The sequence below is a fragment of the Orycteropus afer genome, unplaced genomic scaffold, assembly GCF_000298275.1.
Source record: "Orycteropus afer afer isolate SDZICR_OR568_19922 unplaced genomic scaffold, OryAfe1.0 scaffold00033, whole genome shotgun sequence".
Classification (NCBI taxonomy): Eukaryota; Metazoa; Chordata; class Mammalia; order Tubulidentata; family Orycteropodidae; genus Orycteropus; species Orycteropus afer.
The window spans coordinates 4,847,214-4,863,481 of record NW_006921620.1 but is presented as its reverse complement, the minus strand read 5'-3'; the positions used below and the strand labels follow the sequence as shown (position 1 = coordinate 4,863,481).

The window sequence follows — 16,268 nt, the reverse complement described above, 5'->3', positions numbered from 1 at the left end:
GACAGTCCCAACCTCCTCCCAAGCATTTCCTATCTCCTTCCCAACTTACTCTGACCTTCACCTCTACAACATCTGGCATTCCCTACATTTTGCTTATTTGTTCTCATTGAAATGGAAGCTCTCCACTAGAAACAGAAGCTCCGTGGCCCTTGTATCCCCAGTACCTAAAAGAGTGCCTGGCACATAGTAGGTGGTCAGTAAATATTCTTGAGTGAATGATTGGATCTTCTAAGAATTTTACATTTGGAAAATCCAAGAGCCAGTTGAAGAAGAAGAGCATGAAAGTACTGCCTTGTGTTGGCCTAAAAAAGTGTGTAGCAAGACAATTTTGTAAATGGATTATAAGCTTGTCTTTCCCACTCATAGCTCACTGTTCTGCCCCAAAGGTCTCAGAAAACCTTGTGCAGCGAGATGGTGACTTCCTGGTTCGTGACTCTCTGTCCAGCCCAGGAAACTTTGTCCTGACCTGCCAGTGGAAGAACCTTGCGCAGCACTTCAAGATCATCCAGACAGTGCTGCGGCTCAGCGAGGCCTACAGCCGTGTGCAGTACCAGTTTGAGATGGAAAGCTTCGACTCCATCCCCGGCCTGGTGCGCTGCTATGTGGGCAACCGCCGGCCCATCTCCCAGCAGAGTGGAGCCATCATCTTCCAGCCCATCAACAGAACGGTGCCCCTGCGGTGCCTTGAGGAGCGTTACGGCACCTCCCCGGGCCGGGCCCATGAGGGCACCCTCACCGAGGGACGTCCAGAGGTGACCAAGAGGCTGAGCCTCACCATGAGCAGTGTGCAGGCCCAAGAGCAGAGCTTGCCCAGGGGAAACCTCCTCAGGTGGGTCAGCCGTGGTGTTGGGTCTGTGAGGGGCCTTGTGGAGATGTCCCAGTTTAGACTGGCAGATGAAGTGCTCACTTGAGAACAGGAAAACAATAAAAGATGTTGATAAAAATGGGAAGTGTTTAATTCTGTCACAAGGCAATACTCAATTAGTTCCTAGTTGATTTGTGCACAAAATAAATGGTGCAGGAGCTGAGGAAAGGAGCTCTGGTGACACAGTGCATAAGACATTTGACCACTAACCGGAAGGCTGGCGTTCAAACCCACCAGTCACTCCACAGAAGGAAGACAGGGCAATCTACTGCTGGCCTCAGAAACCCAATGGGGGTTATGAGTTGAAGTTGACTTGATGGCAGTGGGTTTGATTTGGCTTTTGGAGCTGAGAAGGAGGAAGGCTAGATGACCAGGGAGACGTGAAGGAGGAGAGAGTTGAGCTGGTCTGAGGGCTAGGGAGAATTTGGATAGAAGCTGCAAAGAGGAGGGTGTTCCAGGCAGGGAACACAGCATGAGCATAGGGGCGAGACAGAAAAGGGCAGAGGAATTTGGAGTGAATGAATTGATATAAGAGAGTGAGAGGACACAGTTACCCTAGCCTGAGCATAGAAGCCTTGATGGCAGGCTTAGGGGTCTGAGGCAGCTGCAGAAACTTGACTTAGGGAGCATGGTAACCTGAGAATTGAACAGCATTGTGCAGGAGGGGTGAGATGAGATAGGGGGGCAGGGAAGCCGGATGATGAATCACAGGGACCCAGGCTGGGAGAGGGGGAGGAAGGAAGGCCATCAGATACTGGAAACAGGGCCTCCCAGGACTCTTCTGCACGTGGGACCGTTAGGAAAGAGGGAATCGGAGACCACAGGGACAACCAGGAGAGGGTGGACCTGAGAAAAAACAAGTGGTTTCATCTGAGATTTGACTGTGGGCTTGCTGAGAAGCAGTGTGCAGCAAACAGTTTTGGGGATCAGGAGGGGGTTAGGACTGAAGACTTAGATTTGGGCTTGGTCTACATGGAATGGTTGAGCCATGAGAAGAGATGGTATTTCTAAGATAAAAGATGTAGAGAGCATGACAGAAGCAGTATGAACTTTGTGAAGTTCACCAAACCAAAAGGTTGGTGGTTCAAATGCACCACCCACTCCACAGAAGAAAGATGAGGCAATGTGCTTCCATAAAGATTTACAGCTTTGGAAACCCAATGGGGGTCACTATGAGTCACTGTTGACTTGATGGCAGTATTTGGTTTGGTGTGGTATCTTTCATGAGGAGTCCCTAGGCAGTACAAGTAGTTAACACATATGGCTGCTAATTGAAAGGTTGACAGTTTGAGGCCACCCAGAGGCACTTCTGAAGAAAAGCCTGGTGATCTACTTTTGAAAAATCAGCCACTGAAATTGCTACAGAGCACAGTTCTGCTCTGACATAGATGGGTCATCGTGAGTCGGAATCAACTGTTTGGTAATTATTTAGAGGTCCCTGGGTGGTATAAAGCCTTTGTGTCCACTGCTCACCTAAAGACTGGTGGTTGAAACCTACCCAGCAGTGCCACAGAAGACAGACCTGGAGACCTGCTTCTGGAAACATTACAGCCAAGTAAACTTTATGGTGCTGTTCTATTCTGTAACATGGGGTCGCCATGAGTCAAAATAGAGTCGATGGTGATGGGTTTGGTTCTGGTTTGGTAGGACCCTATATCCCCTTCTCTGGCTCCCTAGCTTTCAGGCTTACACACTTAAACCAACATGTTTAATTCTAGTCCCTGGTTTTCATTTTGGACCAGAAGAAATGTCATGAACTGTAGTTTCTAGACGGCAAAAATTCAGAAGCAAAGTACAGAACTCTGTGAGTCGCATGAATTGTGGCTCTGTGTGCTACCTGGGAGGCTCTGGTACGTTTTGGTCAGCATCTGCTGTGGACCCAGCCTACGTGGGCTCAAATTCTGGCTCTACCACTGACCGTCCAGCTGTTTGAATGAGGGCAAATGACTTAACTTCTCTGTACCTCAGGCTCTTTATCTGGAAAGATGGGACTTGTGGGGTTAAATGAAGTTACGGCAAAGGCCTAGAACAGTGGCAGGACATAGTGAGTTCTACCACCCTGTGTGTGAGGGTGGAAGTGCACTCTACAGGGTTTTCAGTGGCTGATTTTTCAAAAGTAGACCACCAGCCCTTTCTTCCAAGGCACCCACGCAGGGACTCTGTAGTGCTAGGTAAATGTTAATAATAATAATTATTATTTATTATCTGGAGGGTGACTCGGGACAGTTGCAGAGAGGAAAGCAAGAATTGATATTTAGAAATTCTCCCTTTCATGGTACTAAGATTGGATTAGAGATATATTGGACTTAAAAATATAAAAGGGAAACCTTTTCTTCTGTTTCTTTTGGGAGTGGAGGTTGGTGGCTCAGGCCTTGAAACAGGGAGCTAAGGAAATGAATTTCAGAGCCAGAGCATATTCAGCAGAACTACAGCTGGTTCTTGTGCTGAGGGGGATGGCCTCCAAGTCCTTTTTTGTTTTGTTTTTAAGATAAGGAATGAAAAACCGAGGAAGTACTGGAGACTGTCCTACCAGAACCACGTTTCTGGTGGCGCTTTGGAAAGCAGAGCCTCCCAGGCCTTGAAACCACTTAGCACTGGCTGTTGTTGTTGTTGTTGTTGTGCACTGGCAGGCAGCCCCAAAATGTCCCAGCATGGGGGGGTGAAGGGTGGGCTCCACGAGAACATTGGCCCGGATGGCCTGCTGTCCCGATGCCCTCGGGTGGCTCCCCAAGGTCAGCCCTTGGCCTTCGGGCACCGCTCCTCCGCCGCCTTGACGTTGGGCCCGCTGATTGGTTGGTTGCTGGGGGCCGCCCGGGCCCAGGTGTGCGCGCTGGGTCAGGTTGCATTCCAGGCCGGTGCTTCTGGGTCCGTAGAGTCTGACCGCCTGCACTGATCATTGCTTAAATATCACCTCTCAGAAGCCATTTCTATTTGGAATTTGCCCTCTGTCCTGCCTTATCTCTGAGAGGTTATTGGAATTTCTCTGTTGCTTGGAGTCTGGGTTCTTTCGGTTTGTCTTTTTTTTTTCCTATCGTGCTTGCAAAGGTAGGAGACAACTTGCCTATTTCTGTAACACAAGAATGTTTTAAGCTTGTGGGAGGGCCAATTAAATTTCTTTATAACTTCACCAGTGCAGCAGTGCTTTATCTTCTAGCAAAAGGGAGATTGTGCTGCTGGGTGCTAATCAGAGAAATTCCCAATTCGAATCGGAAGGGGACAGAAGGAACAGTAGCGAGTATGTCCAAAGTTACAGTTCACTTTTTCTCTGAGAGGCTGCCCTCAGTTGCTGCTTAGTGAGCGCGTTAGCGCTTTCCTTTTCCCAACTCTGCAGGAAGGTGCTGACGGTGAGTTCCCCAAGTGCAGCCTGGAGTGTGGATATGTCAGAGTCCCGGGGTGATCCTGTAGCTTATTTGGGTGATGCTGAGATTTGCAGTGAAACGGAAATTGCCCCGCAGTTTCCTTGCTGAGCAAGGCGATTATGACACCATGAAGCTATTGTGGGAAACGCATGTTAGTTAAACCAGCCATTCCTCTTGGGTCTGTTAGTAATTTTAGGCTCTGTTAAAAGCACACATTCCAGTTCATCAGATTTCCCTGAGAGTATGGTGAAACTTTTACCCTACTCTGTTCCGCAACACGGAAAGGTCAGGGGAGGTACCTTGAGTCGTATAGGGATTGGTCATGGGGAATCGGGGATGGGGCCGATGGCACAATCCTGTTATTAATCGCCTCGTCAGTCATTTCCTCCTCCAGCAGACATTCCTTTACTGTTACAGTATGCTGTAGCACTCTCATTCTGAGCAATTTTTTTTTTAACTTTCCATGACGCTGCCTAAAAGCTTTATGATCTAATGACATGTTTCTGCTCCATTTGTCTTTTGCTTCAGAAATAAAGAGAAGAGCGGTAGCCAGCCAGCCTGCCTGGATCACATGCAAGACAAAAGAGCCTTATACCTCAAAGCCCACCAGTCAGAAAGCTACCTGCCAATTGGTATGTGTTTGGGGATTTTCAGGAAGGAGGAGGAGGGCGGCAATGTGACCCTGATTTCCTCCAGACTCTTTCTCTACTCCCTGTCACTCACTGCCGTTGATTCGCATCTGGCTCCTTGGGTTTCCGAGATGGTATCTCTATGGAAGTAGATTGCTCAATCTTCCTTCCAAGGAATGGGCAGTGGGTTTGAACCTCCAGCCTTCTGGTTAGCAATCAGATGCCTTGGCACTACGCCCCCAAAGCTCCCTCTAGTCACCTAATTTAAAAATGGTTCCACACCTGCAGTCTGGAGGGGAAGGATTTGTAGAGCTGTTTCCAGATGTGAAGCGCTGAGCTAGATGCTTTCTGTATGCTAACAAGGCCTCAAAATAAGGCTTCAAGGTGAGTATTGTTGCCCCCCTTTCATAGCTGAGGAAACTGAGGCACAGGGAGATTAAGTAACTTGTCCAGAGTCGTCCAGATGGTCAGTGGCTGAGCCAGCATTTGATCCTAGATTTTTCAATTCCAAGCCCATTTGCTGACTAGTGGTCCTCATGACCAATGAGCCTACCCCCATAACCTCTTTCTTGGGCAGAGCAGGTGGCCAGAGAGAAACCTTCTCCCCTTTTCTTCTCCATCCTCCTCTCATGGTAGCAGAGTAAGGGAGTGTGTGGTGCAGGGAACATCTAGTAAGCACTTACTTTAGAAGGGCAGTGAGTTTTTTCCATTGTTTTTATAACTGACCTTCCTCAGGCCACAAAAATGGTTTTCCTAGTGCCTTTTCATAAACTGCTGCTGTGAACTTCTGTGTGCATTATCTCAATGTCTTTTTCTCCCTTCTCTGTCTCTTCCTCTCTCTTTAAAGTTGGCTGGGATCCGCCCTGGCTTTAAAAATGACTCAAGGCCCTTTATGTATGTGGCTAAACACTGCTAGAGCAAGATCAGATTATTCACTGTGCTCCAAGCAATGTACGTGTTTTCCTGTTCTGACTGCACCAGCATTCTGTGATCATAAAATGATGTTACAGCCCAGCTGCCACCAGTCACTGGGATTTGGAACTGACCTAAAAATGGGGTGGGACCCACTCAAACCTGTCAAGATTGGGTGTGGGGAAATCATACTTTGTATTTTCTTTTGGGAGTGAAAACGGAAACCCAAAGACACTGAGTGAGGGCTGTGGGTCTGTCCCTCTAGTTTTGTGTTTTGTGCTCTCTACACAGCTGAGCTTTCTCTGCCCCTTTCCTATCTTTCACAGGCTATAAGCTGCCCCCTCAGACTCCAAGTGTGGACACAAACCCATGCCCAAACTCATCTGTGTTCAGGACGGGCAGCGAACCCACCCTGAGCCCAGCGCTGGTTCGGAGGGTCTCCTCGGATGCTAGGGCAGGGGAGGCACTGAGGGGCTCGGACAGCCAGCTGTGCCCCAAGCCACCCCCCAAGCCTTGCAAAGCACCCCTCCTCAAGGCCCCCTCATCTTCAGCCACTTGGCTCAACTCAGAGGCCCACTACTGTGAACTGAACCCAGCCTTTGTCTCAGGCTGTGACAGGGCAGTAAGGCTGCCCTTATGTGCCCAGGGCAGCTCTGTGGAGCTACTGAAAGCCAGGCAGAATGGGGCCCTGGGTTCCCGGAACTCTGGCACCAACTACTTAATCCTTGATGATGATGATGGGGCAGGACCTTGGGAACCACTGGCTGCACAAATGGACAAGGAACAGGAGGACAAGGGCGAGTTTGTGAAGCCCATCCTGGAGAGTGTCTCCTCATTTAGGCCCAATGACTTTGAGTCGAAGCTCCTTCCTCCTGAGAACAAGCCCCTGGAAACAGCAATGCTGAAACGTGCAAAAGAACTGTTCACCAGCAGTGACCCCAAGGTTATTGCCGAGCACATGCTGCAGATGGACTGCAAGGTGAATACATGGTGGGCATGGCTTTGCTCTGGCTTTGGAAAGTTTGGAAGAGGGATCTGTCTGAGCCTCACAAAGCCTTATCCTTTGAGTACTTTGCCATAGGAAAAATCTGAAGATAGCATGGGTGTGGAGGTTTATTTAAGGGGTGGGAACCACAGGCCAGGACAACCTTCACCCAAGCAGGAAGCTTGGAAATTCACCTTGGGCATAAGGCACACCTGCTTTACACAAACACACACACACACACACCTGCTGGTGTCAGGAGTGGCTGTAGAATCCTCCTCCAAACCAAAAACCAAACCTCAACTGCTATCAAGTCAATTCTGACTCATAGCAACCCCCATTGGGTTTCTGAGGCTGTAATAGATTGCCCCATCTTCCCTTCCACAGAGCAGCTGGTGGGTTTGAACCAATGGCCTTCTAGTTAGCAGCCAAATGTCTTATCTACTCTGCCACCAGAGCACCTAGCTGATGCTTATTTAAAAATTCTTTTCTGGTCTCACGGCCATCAGAATAGGTAAAGCTGAGTCTAAAGGATGACACCTTGTAGATGAAAATCTTTCTGGAGTAGTGGAGCCCTGATTATTTTAAATTTCATTATATATTTATTTTTATCAAAATGATCTCTAGTATAAGTCAAACAAAAAAACCAAATCCACTGCCACTGAGTTGATTCCAACTCATAGCAACCCCCATTGGGTTTCCAAGGCAGTAAATCTTTACAGAAGTAGATTGCCCCATCTTCCTGCCGCAGAGTGGCTGGTGGGTTTGAACCATCGACCTTCTGGTTAGCAGTCAAATGCCTTTGGCACTGTGCTACCAGAGCTCCTTTTAGTATAATTTAGGGATCTCAACTGAAGGACCTACAACAGGTCCTCTGTTGCTCAGGGAATTTTTTCCTCTTGGTGCAGCCTCTCTCCCAACTGCCTGGGAAAACCCCAGGCATCAAGGCGGAGCTGGGAGTAGGAGCAGCCTGGACTCTGCCCACCCCCAGCCCCCGAGGGCAGGGCTGTGTTTAATCTTCCTTCCTCCTCCCTCTCCAGTCTACCACCATTTCCTTATTCTCTTCCTGGAACCTGAGTTCAGGGTTTTGCCAACAACCAGTTTCTCTAAGAGGAAGATAAAACAAGAGTTATATCTCAGCCCAACTACAGCAGCAGACCAGGCAGGGCCACCCAGGAGCCAGAGCTGAGAACAGGCCCAGCATCTGGGCCCCACGTGCTGTTTCCACCATGCAAGGAGCCCAGGGCTGACGCCCAGAAAGACCCTCAGGACAGCGGGTGGTCTTGACAGTGCCTGGAGCTACTGCCCGGCACAGGGTCAAGCCCTACCCACACCCCACCCAAGGGACTGGCTAGGGCCAGGGCTGGGCTGGGATATCCAGTGAGTGCTTTTACAAATGGGTGGCATCCCTCACCCAACTCCTAGAGTACGGTTCATTCTCCTAGCTACTTGAATTTGCTCACAGCTAGGAGCCAAGCCCTGTGGTTAAGGTTTGAATTGCCTGAGTGTGCATCCTGCTTACACCAGGAGTATAAGATGGGTCTTCCTCTCCCCATCTTGTTGTAAAACCAGGTTAATAACACCAGCTCCTTGAAATGGTTGGAGGATTGAATGAGATAATCTGTGTAAAACCCTCCACGCCATGCCTGGCCCAGATGTTTATGTATGTGCATGTAAACGTCTTGAATGAGAGCCCACTGAGCACCTGGCCAGGTCTCTGCCCTAGAGGCGCACTTGCCTGGTGGGGGAGGCTTCTGGGTGAGGTGCGAGGTGATATGGGAATCGGGACCGCAGACCAGGGGGAGATGCTCCTCTGGAAACACAGAGCACCTGGGTGTTGTAGCTCTCCCAGGAGTCAGGATGGCATGTCTGAGATGAACTCTGAAGTCAGAATAGGAGTCGGCTGGATGAGGGATGCAGAAAGCATCTTCCAGGCAGCAGGCGACATGCATGTTAGAAACCAGGGTGGTGGGAGGGATTGGTTTACGGGAGGTGGTTCACTCTGTAGTGAGGCAGGAGGTAGGGGAGGGCTGACAGTTCTTTCTGTCAGTGTTTTTAAGTCTCAACTTCTAGGCTGGTGGTAGGTTCCTGCCTTCAAAACACTTTACAGTCCAGTGAGGGAGACAGCCCCATAATACACAATGAGGGCAGGAGAGACTTGGAGTGGAGCCAGGCTGTCTCCCTGAATTCTAGAAGGCCTCTTGGCAGCTGGGAGGAGAATGACCAGGGTGGAGCCAGGCCTTTATCAAGGCTTCCCTTGCAGTATCCCCAAGATGGTGGGATGGGAGGGGGGCAGAGTTCAGAGATGCCCCAGAGCTAGGATGGCTGAGATGTGTGGGCAGAGGGCGGCTGGAAGTCTTCATAGTGTGGCACTCATGCTTCCCTGCTGGGTCCAGCCCATGGTAAATGTCGTAGGAATAGTCCTTCCTGATCTGTGAGCCCCACAGTCTTGGGCATTTCCCTGGGGACCTAAAACAGACCCTGCAATGTGAGCTTGGAGCCCCCTTGTTCTGTAGATCAGCCCTGAGGCAAGCAGGTGTCAGCTCTGGTAATGCCCCAGGAAAGTGACCAGGGGACTGTTGTCTGATCTAAAAAGGAACAGTGTAGAGGCCTCTCTCAGAGTAGGGAACCTGAAATGTCTGGCTAGTGCTTCCAGAGGAAAATTGAATGAAGAGCCTTCCAGTCTTGTCACAGAAGAGTGCATTGATTGAAGGAGACCCCGCAGAGGTACTGGGTTTGGAGCCTCTGGCAGAGGGCGGCTTTGTAAACAAGGGAGGTGTGTGTGTGGCTGCAGGCGGCTGGAACATGCATTGGGCTGCCTTGCCGTGGTCAAGGTGTATATGTCTTTCCCAAGGCTGAGCCAGGATCTTCCCCCAGAATCTCCCCCCCTTCCATATGGCCTGTGATTCACAACTTGTGTTTTCAAATGGCTTTTGGAGTTCTTAAGGTCATTTGATCTTTTGCAAAGTCCCTAAAAAGGTCAACTTAGCAGCTGTGTTAGAGAAAGGGAAACTGAGGCTCAGAGCGTACCTGAGACCAGAGTATGAATTCCACATCCTGTCCTGGGGTCTGCCACTGGATAGCTAATTCCCACATGCCTGTTCCCCTAGGGCTGACAGTGGTTCCTTTGCTCAACCACAGAAGCTAAGGGTCAGAATTAATAATACCAGCTAAACTTCCAGATGTGACCCATTATGAAGACATCTGGACTGCTCATATACCAGGGATAATTATAGCTGAGAGGACAATTCCACCAGGTTGAGAAGAATGGTCCCAGGTCCTCCACGTATTGGTTAAACCCCTGACTGCCATCGAGTCAATCCTGACATATAGTGACCCTATAGGACAAAGTAAACTGCCCCATAGGGTTTCCAAGGCTATAAATCTTTACAGAAGCAGACTGCCTCATCTTTCTCTCATGGAGTGGCTGGTGGGTTCAAACCACTGATCTTTCGGTAAGGCGTCAAATGCCTTAACCACTATGCCACCAGAGCTCCTCATGTGTTGGTTAGGCCCGTATGTCAGCTAGTTATGTTATTACATCAGGGACTCTGAGAGGCATCTTTAGCCCCATTTCAGAGATGCACAGATTCAGTTGTAATTATAAATTTTCATCTAATCCTGATTCCCATAAACTGTGATTACAGTTAACTAGAATGGAATAGAGTGAGAGATAATAAGATGGGGAGAGAAACAAAGGTTTTCTTTAAGGAAAACCTTTCCGTGAGTGTGTGTGTGTGTGTGTGTGTGTGAGAGAGAGAGAGAGAGAGAGAGCTTTCAAATTGCTATGTACGTGTTTTTAATAGTTTCCAGACGCCTGGTGTGTTTACTGAGCCCAGGAGAGGCGTAATTAAGGGTAATAGCAGCCAGCCATGGCTGTTAAGTGAGAACATGAATGGCGAAGCCTACAGCAGAGGGAAGTTTGGACGCGTTTCTGCTTTTCCACCATAGGGAATCGTTCTGCTCTGCACACACGAGCCCTGCTGTTGGCAGCAAAACGTCGCAGCAGGATCCAGCCCGTGTTAGACAAAAGCCCTCAGAACTAAACTGTTCTCTGGCTGGGCAGACACACCAAATCGGCAGAGTCTGCAAACTAATTTAGGGGCGTCCCCTCCCCAAAAGTTCTTTTTAACCCTGGGTTTCATATTCCAGTGTGTGTGTATCAGAATCCCCCAAGTATCATCTAAAACTATATTTTCAGATGCCACTACATTAAAAAATAAAAATACGTGAAAGAAGTAAATCCACACTGTTCCAGTTTAGTATATTTCTTTTCACGTGCTAAATTAATGTTTGCAGCAAGCCCACTTCCTGAACAGTATATTTGAACTTTCGTTTATGACAGGTTGCTAGGATACTTGAGGTCTCTGAAGAGATGCGGAGGAATATGGGCGTGAGCTCAGGGCTGGAACTCATTACCTTGCCGTTCGGACACCAGCTGCGCCTGGACATAATTGAAAGGTGAGCATTCCTGTCATCTGCATTCCAGTCCCTTTCAGCTCCTGGCAGGCTCAGCAGAGCAGCGGGCTTCAGAGCGGAGGGAGCCACAGAATCAGCCGGCCCCGGGATCCACCGGCACATCACTCACATCACTTTTCCCGGAAGCTTCAGCCAGAGAATTCCTGGAGATGTACAGACAGTCCGCAGAGGAAATCAGGGAATAAATAAAGAACATGTCCCTGCCCCTGTCCCTGCTCCGGGAGGGGCTGGATGGAGACATGATTTGCCTGTGCCAACAGGTCACAACTCCATCCAGTTTGGGGCAGGAGCAGGGAGTTTGGCAGACAGATGGGCACTCGTTTCTTATGCCTTCTTGAGCTGAGGCGCCTTTGTCCCTTTGGAGTCTAAGATTGCCTTAGGAATTAAGCGGGAGTTTGTGGGAAAGGTTGAGGAAGGGCAGAGTCTGAACGTTTTCCTTGAGGGTTTGGCAAATGGCAGGGTCAGAGGCCAGGGGTGGCTTTGCCTGAGGGGTGCTCTTTTACTGGTCCCCACCATCTTCTCATGACAAGCCAGAATGCTGGCTTTCACACTTTCCAAGTGTGAAAGTTGATTGTTGGCAATGAGAAAGACACGAACAGTGAGGCATGTTTTTAAGAAAAGAAGCGTCCATTATTAAAGTCCAATAGTACTACAAAAGCTGGCCTTTGCCATACATCAAAAAATGAGTTGATTTGCACAAGACAACCTTGTTGTCTGAAGTTTTCATTTTTTTCCACCAGTTTTCCCAAGCTGCCCTGACTGATTGCCCATGGCTTTCCAGGGTGTTCCAGGCGACAGCACTATCCAGTGCTTAAATGTCTTATCTGTGCTGGCCACCATGCTGGCCACTGGCCACATGTGGCTGCTAAGTACTTGAAATGTGGCTAATGTGACTGAGAACTGAATTTTTTATTTTACTACTTTGTTTAAATAGCCACATGTGACTAGTGGATGTCTCAGCCATAGGACATCAGCCTCTAAACCATGGCGCTTCAGATAGCACGGGGTATGTGTACGCGTGTGTGTGCGCGCACGTATGTGTGGTATAGCTGCTTTTGAGGTTACTTAGTGATGAAGCAGCTTTTGCTAAATGACCCCAAAGCCACCGTTGCTGGCTTTAAAACTCCAGACACATCCCACAGAAAACACCCAGCGTGCTGAATTGAAGATTCCTGGGCTGAGGGAGGTTAAGAAGCATCTGTGCTGACTGTCATTCAGGCCCCAGTTAGCTGGTGCTTGCCACTGACTCAGTTACCATTCCTGGCGACCCATGTGTGTAGAGTAGAATTGCTCCCTCGGGTTTTTAAGGCTGTGATCTTTTGGAAGCACATCTCCAGGCCTTTCTTCCAAGGAGCCTCTGGGTGGGTTCCAGTGGCCAGCCTTGGTTAGCAGGCCAGCACGTCACCACCTCAGAACTCCTGTTCAGGTGCATGTGTTACTTAATGTCTTCAGGGAATTATGGGAGGTCCTATTTCTGAATTTTCCTCCTCTTCCTCATCAGGCTTTTCTGGATTCTCTTCAGGCACCCCATTCCTCTGTATGCCCCAGGGACCTGGCTGCTCAGCTCCAGTAATTTCCCCTGTTGGTGTCTGGGCCGAGTGGTCACTGTTTCCACAGAGATGAGCCATGCCACCATACTTCCTCATTCTTCATGTGATAGCCTTCAGCCTGAAAACTCCCTATGTCCAGGCCTAATGAATCCAAACCTTAGTTTATCAGCATCACTAGGTGTGCTAGAGTGTGTCTCCTGAGCCCAAGCCAAAGGTTTGGGGCTTCTCTCTTGGCTATCCTCTGATTTTCACCCCTATCAATAGCTGTTTCTTCCTTCACCTGATTGCTGCTTGTTTCCCACCCATGGTTGGCTTGTATGATCTACCTGCTGGAGCACACAGATGGTTTTATTGGTTACAATGTGCCTACTAAATAAAGTTCAAGGTGATAGGGTCCATAAGTATCAAATGGACACCAGCTTCTTGTATTGAAGAATCAAACCACCTTTATCTTTTAACTAGCCACTGTTCCAAGCACAATGAGCTGGAAACATCCACTAGCATTGGCGTGCCTCCTATGTGTGGACCCTGGAGTGAGCTCATGCCAAAGGCTTGCTATCCCACAGAATGTTTTGGCAAACACTGGATTGAATGAATGGATAGAATTACTCGATTAACCACTGACATAACACTAGGTTTTAAAGAAGGAGTCAAGAACTTGTATTTTATTAAGGACTGCTAAAACATAGGAAAAGACACTGAATAATGAATGAATCCACTGAATGCAACATAAGTAGTTCCCTTTTGGATAAAAAAGACATCTAAAATGTTTCGCTCAATATTAGCATTTTGAAAACAGGTGATAAAACTCTCCAGTAAATAAAACAGGTAAAAATATATGTTAGGCAAAAACACACACACATTGTTCCTGTATTATAATTGAAAAAGACAAAGCAAGAAAAGCAAAAGACAGGTGTAAGAAAACCAACAGGCAAAATGAAGCAAGAAAAGGAGAGATACGCATATTGATAGTGACAACTATGGGAGCTCTGGTGGCATAGTGCCTAAGTCATTTGACTACTAACCAGAAGGCTGGTGGTTCAAGCCCACCAGCCACTCCTCGGAAGGAAGGCTGGGCAATCTACTTTCGTAGAGATACTGACTCGGAAACCCAAGGAGGGGTCTCTATGAGTCGGATCCGACTTGACGGCAATGAGTTTGGTTTTGGTTTGGTTAGTGATAACTACGATGTATGAGGTGCCTGCCAGTGCACCTAGTAAATGCTTTGACACACCCACAACCACCCTCGTTCCCATTTTACAAATGAAGAAACTTGAGAAGTGGGGCAGTTAGGTAACAACCTAAGGTCACGCTGCTAGTAAGTACTGTGCATACACACATACATACATATGTGCTCAGAGACCACTCACGATAATGCTCATTACTTACACAACAAACTAGTAATGCTGGGCACTAGTTGGATCACTGCCCCACTTTCCTCAAGGAGAGAGCATGTGCATGCAAGCAACACACCTTGGCACAGAGAGAAGCGTGGCTGTGGAGAACATCCTTAGCTTGAGCTTTCATGGCAATGTAGCCACAGAGTTTCAAAGACTTGTTGTATCTTAGTAACCATAGCTGTGAACCGGGGCTTCACCTCTAACACTTGCACCACAGCCTGGGAGAAATTTAACTGAGATGATCCTGGCCCAATGCAGTAAATTCCCCAAGCCTAATTTACAGTGGGAAGGAAAGGGGGGGGGGTGGTCTGCACAGTCAGCCGCCAACAAAGGAGGCTGTTCTCCGACCCCATTAATATTAGTCCTGTTGTCATGCAGAGAAAAGCTTGCTCTGCTTCCTGTCCTAGGTCTGTGATGTTGACCCGAGTGGTTCAGTATGAGAAAAAGGAGGAGTGTTGGAAAGGAGACTCAGATTTTATTAGGGTCGGGCCATACAGGCACATGCTGGCCTGTTGGCTATTCAGTCTTTGTGGGCATCTCTATTCACTTTCTGGCCTCTTGACCAGGGTGCAGTCACCCCATCCTCAGCTTTTCTTTCCTTCCTTTGTTCTCATACACGTCATCTTCCTGGAATAGGCATCTCTTTTTTCCTGCCCCTTAACTCCCCAAGTCCAGGGGGCTCAGTGGATTGGCCCGGGCCCATCCAGAAGGGATTCCAAGTGTGTGTGTGTGTTGGGGGACCTGCTGTCTCCTTGGACCACCCATGGTGTTGGGTGCAAGGAGCCATTTGCACTCTGAACAGTTTCACCATAGGATGGTCCTCCTTTTGTCTCCAAGTCTAGGCCTGAACTTGGCCCAGATACATTTGACTCTGAACAGCACTCTCTCTGAGGTCCTACTGCAGCCAGCCTGGTGGGGGATGGTCTCTCTTTTGAGACCAGCCATCCACAGTATCTGACCTGCCAGCACATTTCAGGATGATAGCAGCATAAAATGCAAAGACAGCCCTTTTCCTCGTCAGTTTGGCCTTGGGTTTAGTTTTTTCTAAGTCCTGTTGGCCCTGGGCCTGACCCTTGATCTCCTCCCTCTCAGACACAACACGATGGCGATCGGCATTGCAGTGGACATTCTGGGCTGCACAGGCACTTTGGAGGACCGAGCAGCCACTCTCAATAGGATCATCCAGGTGGCAGTGGAACTGAAAGACTCCATGGGGGACCTCTATTCTTTCTCAGCCATCATGAAAGCCTTGGAAATGCCACAGGTACATGACCACCTGCTTTATACAGCCCCACGGGCCTGTGCAGTTACTGTTCTGCAAAGAGGTTTGCAAGCCCATGCTTATCAAATCACAAACTATTTTAGTCCATCTCAAGAGGTAAATTGAATCTTAATGAATGCTTTGATTAGGAGGCAGCTAAGAGCAGTGTCCTAAATATTCTGGCTGTTTCTAAAAGCAGAAGGTAGTTGACATATTGAAACCTAGAGTTGTGAGTTATGGTAGAGCCAAAGCTTCTAATTAAATTCTTAAATAATCTTTTCAGAGGAAATCAGTAAAACAATACCACTTAATAACCACTGGACGACTGAAAAGGTATGACATTCCCCTTGTTACTCTTATACCCCACACCCACTTGGTGAATGGAGGTTCAGCCATCCCCCACTCCCACCCACTTTCTGGGCCTGCAGGAACTCCATCCCACTCTGCGTGCTTGGATGGAGTCTGGGTGCCCTGCCCTCGCACAATTTCTTTTTTCTTTTTTTTTTTCTGGTTTATAGTTTTCTTGCTTTTGTCTGTTTTAAAACTACTACCATTATTAATACTTTTGTCCTTTTTATTCTTTATTTTTGAGCCCATTTTTCTTTATTCTTCCCCTCCCAGGTCCTCGTTTTGAGCTTTTTCCTTTTCCCTGTTCCTGGTTGGAAAAATTTTTTTTTTCTTCTTCTTTTTTTCTTGTGGTTAACCCCATTCCTTGTTTTTCTCTCTGCATTTTTCCCATTTTTTTCCTTCATTATTCTCCTTCTCTACCTTTTTTCTCTTATTTTTCTTTCCCCAGATATTGCAGGTTTTCTTGTTTTTTTTTTTTTTTTT

At 48.2% G+C, this 16,268-nt stretch overlaps 1 protein-coding gene across 1 annotated transcript in view; it reads left to right on the top strand.

Moving 5' to 3' along the window:
• BCAR3 (BCAR3 adaptor protein, NSP family member) overlaps window positions 1–16,268 on the top strand; it is a 135,534-nt gene that overhangs the window by 109,245 nt on the left and 10,021 nt on the right. The window contains exons 4-8 of the mRNA XM_007936063.2: window positions 387–829; window positions 4,753–4,856; window positions 6,092–6,744; window positions 11,093–11,208; window positions 15,269–15,440. Of these exons, the coding sequence (XP_007934254.1) occupies window positions 387–829; window positions 4,753–4,856; window positions 6,092–6,744; window positions 11,093–11,208; window positions 15,269–15,440 (1,488 nt within the window). The remainder of the gene's footprint in view (window positions 1–386; window positions 830–4,752; window positions 4,857–6,091; window positions 6,745–11,092; window positions 11,209–15,268; window positions 15,441–16,268) is intronic.